Raw genomic sequence first — 16,723 nt, forward strand, 5'->3', positions numbered from 1 at the left:
TGGGCAGGGACACCTTCCACTAGACCACATTGCTCAAAGCCCTAAATCTAAATCTACCTTATTTCTGTTTAAAATCATTATCCTTTATCATGTCAGTACAGGCCTTGGTAAAAAGTCTTTCACCATCTTTCTTACAAGCACTCTTTACAGTAAAAGGCCACAATAAGGTCTCCCCAGAGCCTTCTCTTCTCCAGGTTGAACAGAGAATCACAGAATCATCTAGGTTGGAAAGGACCCTGGAGATCATCTAGTCCAACCATTCGCCTAGCACAGTTCCCACCTACAGCATATCCTTAAACTCTAAATCAACCCGACTCTTGAACACCTTCAGGGATGGGGACTCCACCACCTCCCTGGGCAGCCCATTCCAATGCCCATCAACCCCTTCTGGAAAGAAATGCTTCCTAATATCTAGTCTGAACTTTCCCTGGTAGAGCTTGAGGCCATTCCCTCTTGTCCTGTTGCTTTCTACTAGACTAAAGAGGCTCAAATCCAGCTCTCTGAAGCTTCCTTTCAGGGAGCTGTATAGGGTGATAAGCAACCCCAACTCTCTCAGTCTTTCTTCATAAGTGAGGTGTTCCATTCCAGACTTTGAGAATACTAAATGTGGTGCAATTAATTGAACTATGATTTCCACAGAATCACACAGTCACAGACCAGCCTAGGTTGGAGGGGATTTTACAGTAAAGTCTCATATATGTCATACAAAGCACATGAAAAAAAAAAATAATTTTTTTTTTGTTGTTTCTGCAGCACTTGTGTCACACACCAGATCCGTATAAATGTCCCTTCTTGAGTGTCCCCAAACTTCTCATATTAGGAGGTATCCAACTCTTGTTGAAAGAGACAAAATAGTTCATCTACAAAGAAAGTAATATTAAAAGCAACTTCAAGTCTGTTACAAAATATATGCTGATTACAAACTCAGAAGGTTAGTTTTACTTACTTAAGGTTAAAGTCTTGTATACATTAAAGAAAGACACACCTTTGGTGCTGCATAGATCACTGCCTTGATTAATTGCTTAATGAGACCTTGGTCTGTCTGCCTGTCTAGACCTTGTGTGGGGAGCACAGACTTTGCTGGGCTGATGACAGGAAGGTTCAGTTTCAGGTAAGAAGACATTTCCCACAACATGATTTTTGTTTATGGTTACAAAACTAGACTTATTGCTTCATTTGATACACTTTTTAATGTGGCTTTAAAGAAACGATTCTAGCGTAAGAAATGGACCAAATAGGAGACCAGAAAGAGATCATAGTCTGTTTTTCAGCTCTCCCACCTCTGAAAGTCTTTTATAGCCTTATGTCTACTGAGAGGAAAGAAAACACACTTTCTCTATATTCCAGATATAACAGGAGCTAAACACAATTCCTCTGCAGCCTTTGAAAGTGTAGCCTGCATGCATATCCAGGTCCCACCAGGCAAATAGAGTTGTTGGAGGTTTTTTTGAGGGCTTTGTGTAATTGAAATGATGATGGCCCTCTCTGCAGACTACTTTGTCATCAAAAGCTCTGTGGAGCATATGGTATCTGCTGATCAAATGGTGCCATTTGCTTACTTTTAATTCTGCAAAACCAGCTTTCCTAGAAGGCAAATGCAAAATATAGAAGTTACTAACAAATACATTTTTCCCACCTCCTTCTGCATTGTACAATATCAAATACACTGAAGTGCAGGTAGTCATTGTGAATAAGAAATGGTTCACCACATATTCCATCCATTTCCCCACCAGTCGTCCTACAACCAACCCTCTCCCACCAGTGCATCCTCTAATCGGACATCCTTTGGTTTTGCCATATAGCTTTTGCAATGTCCTCCACAAGACTTCTGTGGCAGGAGCCCAATGAGAGCAGAGCTTCTTGGCTGCCGAGGTGTGGCAGCTCGGGGCTGCCTTTGTTCTCAGGGCCTCATGGTAGTTGGGACCTTTGGGCAATGGGAGCCGCTGTTGACCACAGGTCAGGTTGGGCCTGGGCATCAATGGAGTCCCCTGGGGGAGCCATTTGGAGCTCGGCCCCTGGAGCAGCAGCTGCGGTCGAGGACTCTCCCCTTGGGTCAGGACGCTGCCCTGAGCAGGTCCTCGAGGTTAAGAGCCCTCATTTGTCAGGTGAGTGATAAAGCGTTTTGGGTTGTCATTAAACCCTAGGGAGTGGGGCTTTGTTCTGCATTTTGGGTTGCCATTAACCCCTAGAAAGTTGTTCTGTTCTCCTTTCATAGACATTCAAACCCGTAATTTACAGACAGCTAGTTAATTGTGTTAATTATATAATTTTTAAAATTTAATTTTTGGTGATTGATTGTTTATTTGAGAGCCTCCATAACAATTGGCGCAGTCAGCAGGATGTCGATAGAGGAGTTATTACAGAAATATAGTTCTCCCCCAGATACACAATGGGTGAAGGAGAGGTGGTTTGATCCAGTGGCAGTTGTGAGAAAGTTAAAAAAAGCCGGGGAAGTTGGTGGATAAGCATAAGTGAAGGAAAAATGTGTGCCATTTTAGGTGCCTACTTGATTCAGACACAGGATTACTTTGTAGGAGCGGAGAAAGAGGCCTTAGAGGAGCGGTTGGAAATCAATTATTTAAAGGCAGAATTATTACAAGAAAGAGAGAGAAGGTGGTTATTAGAAAGAAAAAATTAAATTATGTTGACACAAGCAAAAAAGCCTCCTAGAGTTGTTCAGATCCGAAAGTTAATTGTAAGTGTAGATCTTGAGGAGTGGGATGGAGGTATTTGGGGAGAGTCTGATGAGAATGGCTCAGAGGAAATAGAGGAATTGAAGGAAAGAAATGTGCGACCTCTCATTAAAACAGAAAGGCGTACGGGTCCACAAGGTGGGAACTCCCGAACCACTGTCTGTACAATCCCCTGGACGGGACCTGAGCTTAGTGAACTTCAAGTTAAATATTGGCATAAGCCGGGTGAAACTGAAACTGGGTACTTGTGGAGAGTTTCTTTAATGGGGGGAGATCAAATTCTGTTGAGTGATGATGAGGTGGGAGGTTTCTGGGGTCCTGGAGTGTTTTTAAGTGATGTACCAGTGGTTAACCAGTCAATAACATCTCGAGTGGCTTACTGGGCTGGGGGTGTGGACCCTAAGGAGAGGGGAGAACCTGTTACCATTAAAGGGACTGTCAGAGCTGGCAGAGGGAATACAAAAGGAGGCTGGCATTCAGGCGGTGGGTGAGAGGGGGCGGTGTGGAATCCCGCCTGAGGCGCCGGTGGATCCCAGCCACCTTAGAGCTCTCATTAGAGGGCTCCTGGATGCCTTAAAGATACATGTCCAGTCCCTCAGAGAAAGGGCACAAAGAGGTATTGAATGCAACCAGCAACCCCCCCCCCACCCTCAGGTACACGTCTTAATGTGGGCAGAAGTGTTACATGATCTGGTTGCTTATGGGTGAGAGATGGGCTGGACTGACCCAGGTCAGGGCAAAGATGGAAGCTGGAGGGTTTGGCAAGTCAATCGGAAACTTCCCCCCAGGCAGCCTCCTCACAGAGACTTTAAACCTCCCCGGGGTAAGTCAGCTCGATTTTACGATTCAGGAAGGCATCATCTTTGGCGGAAGGCGTTGGCACTGGGGGTACCCCGAGCAATATTACATGGGCAGTCTGCTGGCAACATCTCAAAGTTGGTGCAATTGCTGGAGGGTAGAACTCAAGAAAAAAGGAAAAATATTAGGATTTTATGTTTTGGTAGGTAAACAATGGTCCTTGTGGTTAAAAGCCCTCACTTGTTAGGTGAGTGATAAAACTGAGTGACAGCAGCCCAAAATGTTAAACCCTTGTGAGTGGGGCTTTGTTCTGTGTTTTGGGTTGCCGTTAAACCCTAGAAAGTTGTTCTGTTCTCCTCTCACAGACATTTGAACCTGTAATTTATGGAGAACTAGTTAACTGTGTTAATAATTTTATTTTTTTTTTTTAATATTTGGTGGTTGGTTGTTTATTTGAGAGCCTCCATAAGAACTTCACAATCCCAGTGTTGTCTAATCCCCTGGATCAGAGCTGAGCTGCATTTGAACACACCAAAGACATCCAGTGGTGAGAGTCATCTCTACTAGGGCTTGATCCCTGGCCAGAAGCTGTTGAAGTGGCAATCCTTTTGACAGCCTCAGCCCCGCTGATAGCTACAGAAGAGGGTAGGAAGGGTGCTTGCTTGTACTGGTCCTACATTCACCACCAGAGACACAACCGCTCAGGGAGCGCTGAGAAAGCCCCAGTAAGGCTATCCTTGCAACCATTTCTTCTCTGTGGTTTCTTAATTTGAGCATTTTAATGCTTTGAAAAGGACAGATGGAATGGAAAAGGTTTTGAATTATTTTTGGGGGGTTTGGGTTTGTTTTTTGGGTTGTGTTGTGGTTTGTTTTTGGTATTTTTTGTTTGGTTTTTTTTTTTTTTTTTTTAGCAACAAGATTATGTTTCTGCCTTTCTGGAGCTTATTCTCTATGAAATGAAGAATGTCCCCACAATTCATAATCCACCCAGGCACAGAAACTATGATAACAAATCACAATTCAAGGTCTTTTCTAAATGCTTCTGTGGGTGAGCAGTTCTCATATCATTATAGACACTAACCCCACATCAATATAAATAACTTGCAGCCAGATATTAATCTGCCAGCTCACAGTTCTCTGTGCCCAGTGTAACATTTAATGAAATTCAAAAAGCAATGCCACAGAAGTATGGAAAACAGTCAAAAAGCCAGAGTGCAGAACAGAAATGGTAATGTTCTAGGATCAAACATTCATAATTTCAAGAGAATATTTTATATTCTGGAAGTTAAATGAAATTTTATCATGTGCACACACTTAAAAGGTCAGTGTACATAAAAAAGATTGCTATACTTTTTAGATGTTAAAAAAACCCCATCTCTGCTCTTTTTCAAACTGATTAAAAGGCAGAAAGAGAGAAAGGCAGGTATTATTTGGAAATTATTCTTCGCATTTATGAATATATTTTTTCACAAAAATGTGGTATAAAAGTGAGTGAGGACCAAATTCCCCTAGTTTCTAAGCAAATCTAAATAATAATGATTTCTTATTAATATTAGTCTTTGATAAAACATGGTGTCTGAATAAATGGGAGTATATCACATAATGATTTCTGTTGTTTAAAAAAAAAAAAAAGCCTCTGTCCAAAGCCCCAGTATGTATTTTCTTGTTGAATGCTGTCAACTTCATCCTCCCCACAGGCTTTATGTGCTAGCTTTCTAAGACAAGACTGCTCAGAAGTAGTTAGCATATTTTCAGCTATATTGATAGGTCTGGTGTTTTGGAGTATTTACTTTGAGACAAAAAATTGCCTTGAAATGGTCTGATTACCTTAAAGCTTGGAATTAATCCAACAGTCATCTCATCCTAATGAACACATCTAAAAAGGACCTAATAGATTTCCACCTAAAAATTTATATTTTTCTCCAACAATTATAAGGGAAAAAAAAATTAAAAATCCACCCAAACAAATAAAAATCAACATCTTCCCCCTCAAAAGTAACAAAGCAAAGAAACCTGAACAGCCACCACAGGCTCTTGTGATTTAAGTATTAATATGGACTGTATCCTGGACTCAGTCTGACAACACCATGGATGGACATCACCATGAAGAGGCTTTTATATTCCTTCATAGACTCACTAACTTCTGATTTTTCACTTTGAGCCTCTTCCAAAAGTTTCTACCCTATAGCAGGAATGACTGAGCAGGATGTCTTAGCCTATACTACCATAAACTGAAAAAAAAATGGATTAATACAAATGTGCCCTTACACACTGCTTTTGGAGCACAAGCTGGGGTCTGTGCGTGGCATCGCACCATGATGATTTAACTTGCCCGCTCACCAGGCACTACTCTCCATTGCTGCAGCATGACGCTGCAATGCGTGGTGGGGGAGCTTTGTCTGGCCACAGGCCTTTTCTGCTCCTGTAAACAGCGTAAGGGATGCTGAAATGTGTTTTCATCCCTCTGGTGGCCGTTGTGAAAATAAACAAATTTTTGAACATAAAAAGCACTATCAAATAGTTATTATTTTAAATGACTTCAAAATAATACTAATGTAGAAACACATTTAAGCAGAAGAAAATGCAGTAAATTAAATACTAGTTATCTGTATGCCTGAGTTAAAGCTACAGGTGACCTATTTCCATTACCTTGATTTTGACAAGGTCCACAGCACATTCTTCAAATTCTGATTATTAATAGCACATTTTAATGCATCTAGCAAATTAAAATGCAGAAAATGCTCATGGTATATTAACCATGCCCAGTGGTCTGATAATTTCATCTTTTATTATTGGGAAGCAGAGAAGACAGTGAGCTACAGCTGTTGCAGCTGATGATGATGATGATTACTGTCATTATTATGTGCCTTCACAGACATGCTTTAAATCCTCTTCAGAGTGAGGAAAAATCGTCATGGGCTATATGTGTGATTTTGTTTGATACACTGAATTTCAAACTGACTAGAGATATTCTGAGAGTTTGTAATTTATATACGAACGCACCCACATTAAAAGTAATCCTAGACCGTACTTCTTCAAACACAGCATTTCAAAGATGTGCAAAACCACTATCAAAGGCATGAAAACATGCAGCTGAATTAACTGGCATTGCAAGGAAAGAGCTGTTTTGTTTCAATGGATTTTCTGGGCGTTGCAATTGAGCAAGTCTACTGAAACAAGTTATTCACAACGGCTCTTTAGCTCACAGATGTTCTGAAACAGGATCTGTGACTCACCAAACCATACATGGGCCCAGGCTTCTCCTTCTGCAATTAAGTCTGCTCTTTCTACATATGGGTAAGAATCTCAGGAAATCTAGGAACTGGGCAGCTAAGGCTCCTGTGCTCCAGCTACGTTCAACTATGCTCAGTCATGCACCTCTCAGTTCAGCAAATTATAAGCACGTGTGCAAAGGCTTAACAATATATTTCCTGGCTCAAAATTGCATGACAGTCATATCTCAAAGGGGCAAAGTTGTTTTGTGAAATGGGATTACAATGATGGATTAGACTGGTGTTTGGTAAATTTGTTCAGAAACATGTGCGCCACTGTAAAATATTGATTAAATCATAGTGACTAGTAGCTTTACTTAAGACTGCTAGCTCTGCTGGGTTTTTTCTTGTATTCCTAGTCAGGTAACTTATTTCCTCAAAAAATTTAAATTAAAAAAAAATTCACGCATTACTAATGAGAAAGTAATATCACCCAAAGGCAAGATTTGTCAATCATGGCTTCATGTACAATAAATACTCATGTTAACTGGACACAAATTCTCCCTTAGAAGCAGTAATTTGGTGAACTAAACAGGATTCCAGGGCTGATAGGAACTGCAGACATCCTGCTGGGTTACAGATTTAGAAAAGCTCACTTTCAGTGCCTCTTATCTGGACAGCGCAGCTTTCAGAGGCATTCGTGCTTCTGGACCCAGAGACATAAAGTTGCCTAAATAACTCCAGCTTCACTGCCCTAAGATAGACTAAGGAGATTAATGGACTTTTTAAGAAGGGAAACTGACTGCCTTTTTTAAGAGGAAAATTTATTTCCCCGCCCCCCCCCAAAAAAAAAAAAAAAAAAAAAAAAAGAGAGAAATTGTATAACTATGTTTGTTATGTTAATTCAAGCACTTCTTCAAATATGAGTGTTAAATGGTTCATGGATTGGATGAGCACACGCTTTGCTGGGTAAAAAACTGTCTGGCTGGCCGGGCCCAGAGAGTTGTGGTGAATGGAGTTAAATCCAGTTGGGGGCCGGTCACGAGTGGTGTCCCCCAGGGCTCGGTGTTGGGGCCACTCCTGTTTAACATCTTTATTGATGATCTGGACAAGGGGATCGAGTGTCCCCTCAGTCAGTTTGCAGGTGACACCCAGTTGGGTGGGAGTGTTGATCTGCTCGAGGGTGGGGAGGCTCTGCAGAGAGACCTGGACAGGCTGGAGCCATGGGCTGAGCCCAACTGGGGGAGTTTCAATAAGGGCAAATGCCGGGGGCTGCCCTTGGGCCACAACAACCCCCAGCAGCGCTACAGGCTTGGGGAGGAGTGGCTGGAGAGCTGCCAGTCAGAGAGGGACCTGGGGGGGTGATTGACAGCCGGCTGGACAGGAGCCAGCAGTGTGCCCAGGTGGCCAAGAAGGCCAATGGCATCCTGGCTTGTGTCAGCACTAGCGTGGCCAGCAGGGACAGGGAAGGGATCTGAGCCCTGTACTCGGCACTGGTGAGGCCGCCCCTTGATTCCTGTGTTCAGTTTTGGGCCCCTCACTACAAAAAGGACATTGAATGACTCGAGCGTGTCCAGAGAAGGGAACGGAGCTGGTGCAGGGTCTGGAGCACAGGTCGTACGGGGAGCGGCTGAGGGAACTGGGGGGGTTTAGTCTGGAGAAGAGGAGGCTGAGGGGAGACCTCATCGCCCTCTACAGCTCCCTGACAGGAGGGTGCAGAGAGCTGGGGATGAGCCTCTTTAACCAAGTAACAAGTGATAGGACAAGAGGGAATGGCCTCAGGTTGCTCCAAGGAAGGTTTAGACTGGATATTAGGAAGCATTTCTTTCCAGAAGGGCTTGTAGGGTGTTGGAATGGGCTGCCCAGGGAGGTGGTAGAGTCCCCATCCCTGGAGGGGTTTAAGAGTTGGGATGACATAGCGCTGAGGGATCTGGTGTAGTTGGGAACTGTCAGTTAATGGTTGGACTGTGATCTTCAAGATCTTTTTGAACCTAGACAATTCTGTGTTTCTGTAACTCTGCTATTCAAGTAACTGGATGTAGGGCAATTATTTTTCCCTCTTGCCCACTTAAAGGGATCTGTTTCATGCTACAGAAAAGTGGAGTAGATCCTAAAAGCTTATTTTGAGATATACAAACAAGGAATTTCACAGCAGGCTAGCACTTTCCTGACTTGGTGTCCCAACAGAACCTGCGAGCACAGTAGTTTGTACAATGTGACAATAATCTCTTGACAACAAAAGAGTAAGAGCAAAGCAAAGTAAGTGTTTAGTCCAAGCAATCTGGCTCTCATCAGGCAGCAGGGCAGAGTTTAAAGCTTTATCCAATTTGTTGTTTCTCAGTGAAATTCTGTCAGTTAAAATCTGGGTTTAAGTGACCACGTTCCACTCTCAAAATACATTCATGCAGCAGACAATGCTCTAATCATAGCTTTCCCAAATCTACCTGGCGTTAACAGACTAAATCAACTCATTACCCTGTGCCAGTTTCCCAGTTGGCAACTGTATACTAACATCCCCCTGTCCTGATCTGAGATCTCTGCTCAGTGCACGGTGAAAGGCATCTCTAAATAACAATGTGTTGACTAGGGATCTACACATCATCATATTGTCTGGTGAAAATAAATTATGATAAATAATACAGATTATTTCAGTCAAATATGTTTCTTATTTATATTTATAATTTGACCACTTCATGCACATACAAAATACATCAAACTCATAATGAAAAAAAAGCAGACAATGCCCCCAAATATACAAAGAAGCATTTTAAATAACATTGTCTGTGTACGAGCACATTTTTGCGTATCCTTCCAAAATACATCATCACACTTTCTCTTCTTCCATAGATGTCATAGCACTCTTTGAACAAGACCTTGTAATCTGAATTCTCACAGGCATTGCAACCGTGAAAGTAGCAAGGCATGAGCTAGAAATTTAAATTTTAAAAGGTAAATAAAAATTTAATGCAATTCTCCACATGTAACCACTAAAGGGATGGGGAGCTAAAAATACACACTCTCATATCAAATCAGGAATCCTGATATGCACATCACATGATTTCCACCTGAAATCTCTGAGAATGAGACACAAAGTTGTATTTGTTCCATGAGGCTGAGATGCTGTTATCCCTTTCTAATAATCTATTAATTGTACATTTGGCACTGGATACTAGCAAATGAATCAGAAAATGTAAAATATAACTTCCATTACCATTGAAAGTAAGTGGACTCTATAATGCATCAGAAAATTTTTTCAATGGTGTTTTAACAGTTTTCCATCTAGGATGCCAGTGAAGATTGTATAGGGGATTAAATATAAATCAGGAATGCTTGTTCTATGTACGTTCTCTCTGCTATAGCCTTCAGTGCTAGCACTTTCCATATAACTGTAAACAAACAGAGGATCTTAACTGACACTAAGGCCCATTAAACTGTCATGGAAAATTGAATTTATCCAGTCTCCTGTATCAGATCAAAGTTAGCAACTGCATGAATTCATACAAGACTGCGCACAGTGTCCAGTCCCATCTCTTAGACAGTCTTTCTAGCTAAATGAAGTGCAAACCCCCAGATAAATTGATTTGCTTAACACAACCGTCTGACAGAAAGATTTATCTGCTGTTAGAGTGACTCAAGGTGAAACCCAGTTTTCCTCATCTCCAGCTGCTGACAGTGTGCCCGTGGGCTCTTTTCAAACCCTGGGACAGTCTGTTCCTAGAGGAGCAGAGAGAAGCTCGCTGGTCCTGCCAGCAGCTGCCAGATCCTCTCACACACAGCCTGTTTGGCCAACTCTGGGTTAGCTCTGATTGCTGCATTTGTTAACACAGCAAACCTAGCAAATCTCTATCATCCAGGCTGTTAATTCCCGTTAAGTCTAAATTCTGTTTCTTCATTAGAAACTGAAGCTCAACATGAACCCCTTTCTGGCTGGTCAATCTCTTGTATAATTTCTTGGTGGCATCAAAATCTGTATCAGCTTGGATATTTCCCCTACTGGCATCATGTTCTCATTTGAGGAGTTAACTCATTTGTGAGTCACCTGTGTTTATAAATTCCCCCTTTTTTTTTTTTTTTTTTTAACTTCCAATGTAAAAAAAAAGTCCAATTAATACTGTAGTATTGGATTTCTCAAGTAATGAAATGCTAGTTTTCCTGCATTTTCTGAATCTGGTTTCCTGTATTTAAAGAAAGATTTATTTATTTATTTATTTTTAAAGTAAGTCTTTAAAGACCTAGATTGTAAGCAATTCAGTTCTTTGATCTCCTCTCCTGGTATCACTCACACGAGCAGCAAAGCACTCCTTTTGACCAGTGATCACATATGAGGAAAAATTTACCTGGGGCAGACCCTGAAACTGTAGAAACACAGCTGCATAATGCTGTTCTTGTTTTTAATCTACACCCTAACTTTTTATGATTGCATTTTACCCTAAAAGCATGTTAACAACATCAAACATTACTTACTTTAAATGTTGTATTTCCAGTATAAAATGACTTCCAACGCTGCATTCTAAATCTGTGGGATTAGCAGATGGAGACTAGAAGTGTGTGCTGAAAACAAACCAGCTGTGGATCTGGGTAATACCTCTTTGCTATACACATTTCTTCAGAAAACAAATAATATCGGATTTTGCTGTTTTGCCACAAGAGGGCACTCCATTAATTCGTGTCATTACTAAGGCAATGTCCATTACTAGAGACAATATAGACTTGTTTTCTATCTAAACCATTATTCCAACTTTTTTATATAGATAAGTTGAAGAATTTCATTCTGTTTGTGTTCTCAGCATGCATTTGACTTACATCAAGTTACTAGGCAATATGATTTAGCTGTGAGAGCACACTGTGCTTCATAAATGACTGGTAAGACAAAACATGGTGGGAAGAAAATAAGATTTCCATTCATTACCTTTAGAAATAGCAGTACATTGTATTAACACGACTCATTGTTCTCAAGTGATAAACCCAGACAGGTCACAATCGAAAGGAAAGATCTTAAGACGTGCCGCTTTCAGAAACATGAGAAATTTGTGAACCGAAGAAAAGATACGTGTTACATTTTTCATCCACTTGTGAATGCTCAGCTATATGAATTTGTTAAATATGCCATCATGTGCAACAATATACAGCGCAAGCATGGTCCACACAGGAAACTGATTCAAGCACTCAAAGTCTGAAGATTGTCACGTCCTCCCTAATGCAAAACTCTGATTTGCATTGACCTATTTAGAATCAGATAGTTAAGAAGATTTTGTTTAAAATGCTTCTAAACAGTCATCATGAGTGTACAGTATAACTTACCATAGCATTTTCATTTTCAGTCCCAATATTTTATATAGATAAACCTGTGTCATTTACCAAAACCAAGACTGATTTCTCCCTCTTACTTAAGTCCCAATAAAATTTCACCCACAAAGAGTGGATAGATTTTGTCCATCAGGAGTCAGCTATGTTCCTGGGCAACCGGTAATGCTCTGGCCTGATCCTTGCTTTCTTCTCCTGAGGGTTGGCATATTTCCACTTGGATGGAGACATTTTCAGCTTTTTTCTCTTCTTATCTGTACACCACACTTTTTCACAGTATTCTTCCACCCTCTGGAAGTTGCTGTAACCTATTAGTTGAAGAAATTCCTTGTACCAAGGCTTTGATGCCTGAGGTATACTGCTCTGCATTGGGCATGGCATTTTGTGAGGCATATCCTCCTCATAGTCTTTATTGAACATTTCATCTACGCGTTCTTCCTCAACTATTTCCAGGGTGATTTTCCTGACAGTGTGAACAATGCTGTGTTCTACTGTCTGACAAAAATAAGTCCCTGCATCCAGCCGATGCAGTTTCAGGAATAAGAGGCCAAGGTCCATTTTGATTATTCTGTCATCTGTCTTCACCTGAAAAATAAATTGATGCAGTTATAGAGCACAGGCCTTTACTATTGCATTAAATCAGTGTAATTACTTCTGAACTGTACTTCCATGAATATTACATTTTGAGAGGAAAATTAGAGATCCACAATCCTTTAATTCACAGTTTTTAAGTAACAAAAATATTTACTTGAAGTAAGAAGAGATTGAGCTGTGAAAGGAAAGTAGTCCAGAGAATCTGGCAAGCATGGAAGGACAGACAGTGGAACAGATAGTTTCCTGTTTTTGCAGCATGGGTTAGTCACTTGTGGCTAAATCACAAAGGGAAATAAGGTTGAAACATGGAAATAAACTACAGGATAGAAAACAAATGGACATATGCCAGCTGACCCACAGTAGGTGTCCCTGTGAATTCTCTTACACATTTACAAATATTTTTGGGGTGACACTCACATGTATTTGTATATCTAACTGCAGGACCATTGCATTCTTAAAGCCTCAGTTTCAACTTTGGAGTTTTAGTTCCCCCTACAGCTCCTGAGAGCTAGGTTATTAACTACAAGGCATTCACAGATGCTAGCAAGTAGGGAGCACTGAGCTGTCTAATCCAGACAGCAGAAGTGCCCAGGAGAATGGAATCCTGATCTTTTTATTTAACAGTAAGGTACTGAATATTAAACAGAAGAGAAGTACTGGATAATGAATGGACTGAGAGCATCCCTGAAGAGAAGAACTTGGGGATACTGGTGGAAGAAAAATTGGATGAGAGCTGGCCATGTCCACTTGCAGCCCAAAAAGCCAGTCATATCCTGGGCTGCATAACAAGCGTGTCCAGCAGATTGAGGGAGGTGATTCTCCCATGCTACTCTGCTCTCGTGAGACTCCACCTGGACTACCACATGCAGCTGTGGGTCCCCAGTACAAGAAGGAATTGGACCTGTTAAGAGTGGGACTAGAGGAGGGCAATGAAAATGAGCAGAGGGATGGAACACTTCTCTTATAAAGAAAGGCTGAGATGGTTAGGGCTGTTCAGCCTGGAGAAGAGAAGGTTCTGGGGAGACCTTATTGTGGCCTTTCAATGTATAAAGGGGGCTTATAAAAAAGACAGAGGAGACTTTACCAGGACCTGTAGTGATAGGACAGAGGGAAAAGGCTTTAAACTGAAAGATGATAGATTTAGATTGGACAAAAGGAAGAAATTTTTACAATGGGAATGGTAAGACACTGGCACAGGTTGCCCAGAGAGATTGTGGTTGCCCCATCACTGGAAGTGTTCAAGGTCAGGTTCATTCTAGTGGTATAAAGACATACTGGAGGGTTAGAGTTTGTTCAAATTTACACTCCTGGTGTCCAGTATCTGAGCTATTTGGTCTAATGGGATGTGTATATAGTAGGGCATCCTCCCCACCTCACAGTTTACTACCTTATTTGAAACACCTGATTAATAGTTCTGTTGTAAGAATGATTACGCATAGGTAGGGATCTTCCAGCTAAATACGTGAGGAAATACCAAGTGTGAAAAATTATGCAGATATTTGGAACTTGGACAAAACTTCAGGCGAAAATATGCCTGAAGTGGAATGGCATTCATCTTGCTTAATTTTAGATATTTAAAGCAGAGTGTGGCATTCTTGGTTACTTTGTAATCAGTGGTTTACCAGCCATTATTTACCTCACCAAATGATGGTGCAGTTTAGCATGAGGTGATACTACTAGCTATAACTGCAGCACCATCTAGTCTGACTTCAAAGACAGCCTACACTGACTAGCACCTGGGAAGATCTCCCCACATTTTCTATCAGATGAGTCCCACTCCAGAGATCTGCAGATCCCCATTTTTAAAGGGAAGAAAGGAAGAACTTTGAAACAACGGGTCAATTTCAACTTTGTGCCTAGCAAGATCATGGATTGGATCCTCCTGGAAACTATGGAAACCAAGGCAAGTAACGAGGTGACTGGTGACAACTAATACAGCTTCACTAAGGGCAAATTGTGCCTCGCAAGTTCAGTGGCCTTCTAAGACAGTACTATAGCGTTGGTGGATAAGGGAAGAGCAACTGATGGCCTCTACCTGGACTTGGGCAAAGCATTTGACACAGTCCTCCATGACATGCTTATCCCTAAATTGGAGAGACATGGATTTGCTGGGTGGGTGGACCACTCAGTGGATAAAGAATTGGCTGGATGGTCACACTCAAAGTGTTGCAGTCAGCTGCTCAGTGTCCAAGTGGAGAGCAGTGATGAGTGGCATTCCTCAGGGCTCAGTGTTGGGACCAGCGCTGTTTAACATCTTTGTTGGTGTCATGGACAACAGGACTGAGCGCACCCTCAGCAAATTTGCCAATGACACCAAGCTGTGTGATGCAGCCAACACACTGGAGGGAAGAAATGTCATCCAGGGGGACCTTGACAGTCTTAAGTGGTAGGCCCATGAAATCCTCATGAAGTTCAACAAGGCCAAGTGCAGGGTCCTGCACATGGCTCAAGGCAATCCCATGCACAGATACAGTTTCGGCAATGAGTGGATTGAGAGCAGCCCGGTGGAGAAGGACTTGGGGTGTTAGTTGACAGGAAGCTCAACATGACCCAGCAAAGTGCATCTGCAGCCCAGAAAGCCAACTGCATCCTGGTGCCAATGGCACCCATGCCCATGAACCATGCAACAAGAAAAGCATGGCCAGCGGGTCGAGGAGGTGATTCTCCCCCTCTATCTACTCTTGTGAGACCCCACGTGGAGTACTGTGCCCAGCTCTGGGGCCCCCAGTGTAACAAAAATATGAACCTGCTTGAGTGGGTCCAGAGGAGGCCACGAAGATGATCAGGGGGCTGGAGCACCTTCCCTGTGAGGACAGGCTGAGAGAATTGGGGTTGTTCACCCTGAGAAAAGGCTCCAGGGCAACCTCATAGTAGCCTTGAAGCACTTAAAGGAAGCCTAAAGGAAAGATGGGGTGGGACCCTTTATCAGGGAGTGTAGTGACAGGATGAGATGTTTTAAACTGAAAGAGGGAATATTTAGATTAGATGTTAGGAAGAAATTCTTTACTGTGAGGCACTGGAACAGGTTGCCCAGAGAAGTTGTGGATGTCCCCTCCCTGGAAGACCAGGTTGGACAGGGCTTTGAGCAACAGGTCTAGTGGAAGGTGTCCCTGCCTGTGGTAGGGAGGTTGGAACTAAGTGATCTTTAAAGTCCCTTCCAACCCAAACCATTCTGTGATTCTATGTCTGTGGCTTAGCTGGGGTCTCATGTTTGCACTAAAGCCTAGGTTATCCTTTGGTAGTCTGAGGCTTTTCTCCCTATGTCCTTCCACATAGTAAGTGGGGATAGCTACGTTGTTGTGCATCAGAGAGGTATTGAGATATAAATATAATAACACTTATGAAACACTTTCATAACAGTGAAATATATGTAAGGGAGGCAGAGAATCTACCAACACCCATTATCAGGAGGTTCTGTAATGTAATAGGTGAAGCAGCAACAATGTGTAGATGTTAAGCTAGACTAATATTGAGAGTAATATGTACACTTTTCACCTCTCTAATAATATACTAAGAGAAGTGTTGGATTCTCTTTTGTTTTGAGATCTTAAACTAGCTTTAACTACATTTCTAACGTCTGCGTTCAAGATACTGAATGCAAACACCAGATTAAATTCTCAGGTCTGTTAATTGAAGAGAGCAGATGAACATAATTATTTTTTCTCACACTCATGTACAGTTCAGCAACTAATGACAGGCCTTTCACTGAAGATGTAATATTCCTAACAGTGGGCTCTTTTAGTTAAAAGGATAGTATGTAAGAATTTTTACCTCTTCCTTCTTAGTTTCATGTGCTCGTTGGACAAACCAGATTACTTTTGCTTGTAAGGTCCTAGGGGTGCACTCCAGAAGAGTGCTGTTATACTCTATTCCGTAAACAAGTCGCTCTTCAGTCTTCTCCAGGACTTCACCTGGAAGGAAACCAAATGTTTGAAAAATAAGTGTTAACGTCAATACTTGTTACACTCTGTATTCAGGGTGTATTTTAAGAGTGAAGTTTAATTCATATCCAACTAGATAGTGACTGAAGAGTAATGTCTGGTGAAGGTATGACCTGCTAAGTGAATTTTCCCATCATCTCAGATGCTCACATGATCTGGCCATAAGATAAATGGACCAAAC

At 41.8% G+C, this 16,723-nt stretch overlaps 1 protein-coding gene across 1 annotated transcript in view; it reads right to left on the reverse strand.

The window, feature by feature from the left end:
• Positions 1 to 10,591: 10,591 nt before the first annotated feature.
• SEMA3E (semaphorin 3E) overlaps positions 10,592 to 16,723 on the reverse strand; it is a 149,886-nt gene continuing 143,754 nt past the window's right edge. The window contains exons 16-17 of the mRNA XM_026868556.1: positions 16,373 to 16,512; positions 10,592 to 12,592 (exon numbers count right to left, since the gene is read on the reverse strand). Coding sequence (XP_026724357.1) covers positions 12,140 to 12,592; positions 16,373 to 16,512 — 593 coding nt within the window. The 3' untranslated portion in view covers positions 10,592 to 12,139. The remainder of the gene's footprint in view (positions 12,593 to 16,372; positions 16,513 to 16,723) is intronic.

This window comes from Athene cunicularia (genome assembly GCF_003259725.1).
Source record: "Athene cunicularia isolate RWA chromosome 1 unlocalized genomic scaffold, athCun1 chr1_part2, whole genome shotgun sequence".
Lineage (NCBI taxonomy): Eukaryota > Metazoa > Chordata > Aves > Strigiformes > Strigidae > Athene > Athene cunicularia.